The sequence below is a fragment of the Penaeus chinensis genome, chromosome 24, assembly GCF_019202785.1.
Source record: "Penaeus chinensis breed Huanghai No. 1 chromosome 24, ASM1920278v2, whole genome shotgun sequence".
NCBI classification, from domain to species: Eukaryota; Metazoa; Arthropoda; class Malacostraca; order Decapoda; family Penaeidae; genus Penaeus; species Penaeus chinensis.
In genome coordinates this window covers 28,257,961-28,262,960 of record NC_061842.1, presented here as the reverse complement: position 1 = coordinate 28,262,960, position 5,000 = coordinate 28,257,961, and the positions used below count along the sequence as shown (strand labels likewise).

At 32.7% G+C, this 5,000-nt stretch overlaps 1 protein-coding gene across 1 annotated transcript in view; it reads left to right on the top strand.

Moving 5' to 3' along the window:
- Window positions 1-4,064: 4,064 nt before the first annotated feature.
- The window catches only part of LOC125038046 (H/ACA ribonucleoprotein complex subunit gar1-like), a 1,096-nt gene continuing 160 nt past the window's right edge, over window positions 4,065-5,000 (top strand). The window contains exons 1-2 of the mRNA XM_047631281.1: window positions 4,065-4,076; window positions 4,285-5,000. The exon at window positions 4,285-5,000 is cut by the window's right edge and continues 160 nt beyond it. Coding sequence (XP_047487237.1) covers window positions 4,065-4,076; window positions 4,285-5,000 — 728 coding nt within the window. The remainder of the gene's footprint in view (window positions 4,077-4,284) is intronic.

Here is a 5,000-nt window from a genome sequence, read left to right as displayed (position 1 = left end):
TGCATATATATATATATTACATATATATATATATAATATATATATATATATAATATATATATATATATTATATATATATATATTATATATATATATATACATATATATATATATATATTGCATATAAGATAGACAGATAAAGACAGATATGAAAAGACGTAAATACATATAAATATATCATTCAGATACCCAACATACGGTGTTTAACATGAGAGTTTCCAATGTATTGTTATTCGAGAAAACTTCATCATTTATTTTATTGTTTTTAATATCATTTAAAATTAGTATACTATTTCAGTACTTTTAAATACAGTTGCTAATTGATTTTTTGTGGAATTCCCTATTAGTTACAGACTTCCATTTTGCTAGGAATATCATTGCTTATGAAATACATTATAAAAATACAACATTACTTTTGCACAATTGCATTACAGAAAGAAAAACCCAACACAAGATTAAACTGTTTCTGAACTTAAACTTTCAAATGATGGTGATGGATTTTCCGCTGCTACTGAACCATATGGAGGAAGTATACGTTCTCAGGTGCTTAAATTGTGGTATGGGGTATCCTTTGAATACAGTGATCGGTTTGGGGTGTTCTCAGAGTCACGAACAAAGAGATCTCACATACCGACGGATCATGAGTTATCTCAGTGATCAAAAGAAAAGCATAGCGCCTGATATTGTTGAGTAATCCACGTAGGTCTGCAGTCAACCACTGCTCCTCCGCTTGTCTTCAGAGTTTGATAACATGGTTTTCTTTCGGGAATAATGGCAGAGGAGGGAAGCCAGTGAGCAACTAGACTGATCTTTTATCTTCCTATGCAAGGGTTTACTGTAACTCCTCCTGTATATGAAGTTAGTGTAGATTTCAAGGCTGCTTACTATGGTAATTCTTGTCTATGTTCGTGACGAAAATCGTGTCCGTCCGGCCTCTATTTTATCGACTTTGTATGTTTGGAAACTTTTCTAGACATCAACTATTTCCCAGCTTTTGCGTTGGCAAATGTTCACATACACAGACAAATACATAGACACAAATACAGACATACACACATACATATATACATCTATCTATCTAGCTATCCCTTTATCTCTATAAAATACATACATACAAATCTCTATATCTACCTATATAAAATAACATATATAAATAATATATATATATATATATATTGCATATAAGATAGACAGATAAAGACAGATATGAAAAGACGTAAATACATATAAATATATCATTCAGATACCCAACATACGGTGTTTAACATGAGAGTTTCCAATGTATTGTTATTCGAGAAAACTTCATCATTTATTTTATTGTTTTTAATATCATTTAAAATTAGTATACTATTTCAGTACTTTTAAATACAGTTGCTAATTGATTTTTTGTGGAATTCCCTATTAGTTACAGACTTCCATTTTGCTAGGAATATCATTGCTTATGAAATACATTATAAAAATACAACATTACTTTTGCACAATTGCATTACAGAAAGAAAAACCCAACACAAGATTAAACTGTTTCTGAACTTAAACTTTCAAATGATGGTGATGGATTTTCCGCTGCTACTGAACCATATGGAGGAAGTATACGTTCTCAGGTGCTTAAATTGTGGTATGGCGTATCCTTTGAATACAGTGATCGGTTTGGGGTTTTCTCAGAGTCACGAACAAAGAGATCTCACATACTGACGGATCATGAGTTATCTCAGTGATCAAAAGAAAAGCATAGCGCCTGATATTGTTGAGTAATCCACGTAGGTCTGCAGTCAACCACTGCTCCTCCGCTTGTCTTCAGAGTTTGATAACATGGCTTTCTTTCGGGAATAATGGCAGAGGAGGGAAGCCAGTGAGCAACTAGACTGATCTTTTATCTTCCTATGCAAGGGTTTACTGTAACTCCTCCTGTATATGAAGTTAGTGTAGATTTCAAGGCTGCTTACTATGGTAATTCTTGTCTATGTTCGTGACGAAAATCGTGTCCGTCCGGCCTCTATTTTATCGACTTTGTATGTTTGGAAACTTTTCTAGACATCAACTATTTCCCAGCTTTTGCGTTGGCAAATGTTCACATACACAGACAAATACATAGACACAAATACAGACATACACACATACATATATACATCTATCTATCTATCTAGCTATCCCTTTATCTCTATAAAATACATACATACAAATCTCTATATCTACCTATATAAATATACATATTTAAATGTGTATACATAATACATACATACATATCTCTCTACCTACCTACATATATATATATATATATATATATATTTATATATTTACATTTATATGTATGTCTATATGTGTGTATATGTATGTATATATATATATATATATATATATATATATATATATATATATATATATATATGTATATATATATGTATATATAAATATATATATATATATATATATATATATATATATATATATATATATATATATATATTTATATATACATACACACACATATATATATACATATATCTATATATCTATCTCATATCTACCTAAATATATCTATATATATTACATACATATATATCGCTCTAGCTATATACACACATATATATATATATATATATATATATATATATATGTGTGTATATATATATTGATTTATTTATATATATTTATATTTATATGTATACACACACACACACACACACACATACACACACACACACATATATATATATATATATATATATATATATATATATATATATATATATATATATGTGTGTGTGTGTGTGTGTGTGTGTGTGTGTGTGTAAAAATATATATATGTATGTGTGTGTGTGTGTGTGTGTGTGTGTGTGTGTGTGTGTGTGTGTGTGTGTGTGCATATATATATATATATATATATATATATATATATATATACATACACACACACAAACACACACACACATATATATATATATATATATATATATATACATACACACACACACACACACACACACACATATATATATATATATATATATATATATATATACATATATATATATATATATATATATATATATATATATATATGTGTGTGTGTGTGTGTGTGTGTGTGTGTGTGTGTGTGTGTGTGTGTATGAATGCACTACATCCTGCTAGTAAATTATTAAAAAAAAAAAAAAACTGAAATAGTGTATGAAAGTATGAAGTTCTTTTATTATATTTATTTCAATATATTTCCGCACCATTGTTTGTCGTTATTGTAAAGTTTGCTTTCGGTATTATCATTACTGTACAGAAACTTCTGACTCAAGTCAGGTTTATTTTGCATCTATAAAGGGCTATGGGATGTGATTACATAACTATTATATTTATGTAGTACCATTGCGGTAATAACTTATGCAATATAGGACTAGAGAAAATAAAGTATAAAAAGCATATAGTGATTATCTCATGAAGTGATAAAGTATATCAAAAGTAATTTAAATTTTCTGTATTGGATTAAATGCGAATAGCATCTTGATTCACATCGTATTTAACATTCACGACAGTGACTAAGCTCATCAGGTCACGCAAATGTTCATCAAGGAATTGTTGAAAGCAAGAATCTTTATCAAATAATGAGGTTTTTCTAAAAAAAAATATATATATAATGAAAACAAAGGTAACCGAGAAGTAGCAATTTGTAAATAAATAGACAAATATAAATAAAATCCTGATCTGTTTATTTATAGATTTTTGAGACATATCACGGCAGCTAGTCTCTCAGAAGAGAGAGTGAGTGAGAGAGGTCAATTAATGGATATTTCGAGTGACATACTGGAAGATTTGTCTACTGTAGGTAAGACAGAGAAAAGATATGCTTAATGATGTCATTCCATTTTATTAACGATAATTAACTCTAATAAAAATCATCACTGCGTAACTGGTATTTAGTTAATACCAGGAAACCGATAGTTGGCAGGCTTACAAACGATGAAAGGCGGAGTAAACCGGCTAATGGAATGTCAAGAGTGGTTTTGGTTGGGTCAGGCCATTTCATGAGCAGACTTATATAAGGTGAGGCGCACCGTGGAAGCTCGTCAATCAACACGATGAAGCTCTTAGTAAGTGTATTTGCTAAAATTGATTATAACTCGTGCAGGTTAAATCCAAACACTCGCATGCACGCGCCCACTCACACAGGGTGCGTTTTCATTTAAGCCTTAACTAAAGCATTTGTTTCTAGCTAATCTAAGGGATTTATTATTGGATGCGGAAACACGTTTATATTCTTGGGTGAAATACAAATTAACACTAATTCAATATTTTCAGGCAATTACACTACTCATAACTGCAGCTTTAGCGAAGCCACAAGGATACAGTCTGCCATCGCAATCAGAGAATGGATTCTCCTCTGGTTTTACCAGTGGCCCCGAAATACAGGGAGGAAACGATTTTACAAGTGGTATTATAGGCGCATCTTCGCATGAATCTTCATCCGGTGCGGGATATAATGGGGATTCTGGAGGTCCTTCCGGTGCCTGTCGTGATGGAGAGATCCTTCATGTAGACGGATCTTGCGTTGTTCCTAAAATTACAAGAACTATCTATGTGTTCAGGGCTCCTGACGAGCCTCAGCAGCCAGTCGGTCCGCCACCAAGCGTGCCACCACCGAGAGTGGAAGAAAATATCGTTTTCGTTCATGTTCCGGAAGCAGGACCAGCACCTGATCCCATCATCCTTCCTCCACCACGCCAAGAGCAGATCGTGTACATCCTCAACAAGAACGATGGAGGCGGAGGCCAGCGAGTGATAGAGGTCACCGCTCCTCCACCTTCTGATCCTGAAGTTTACTTCGTCAACTACCAAGAAGGAGAAAATCCAACTCTTCCTATTGGTGTTGATCTTGAGACTGCCCTCAGTGTCGTCGCCAATGGAGGGGGTCAGGCCATCGGAGGAGCAGCCGGTTTGGGGGCAGATGGTTTTGGAGATGTTGGCTTTGGAGATACAGGATTTGGCGACAGTGCAGTAGGCACCTTTGGAGATGT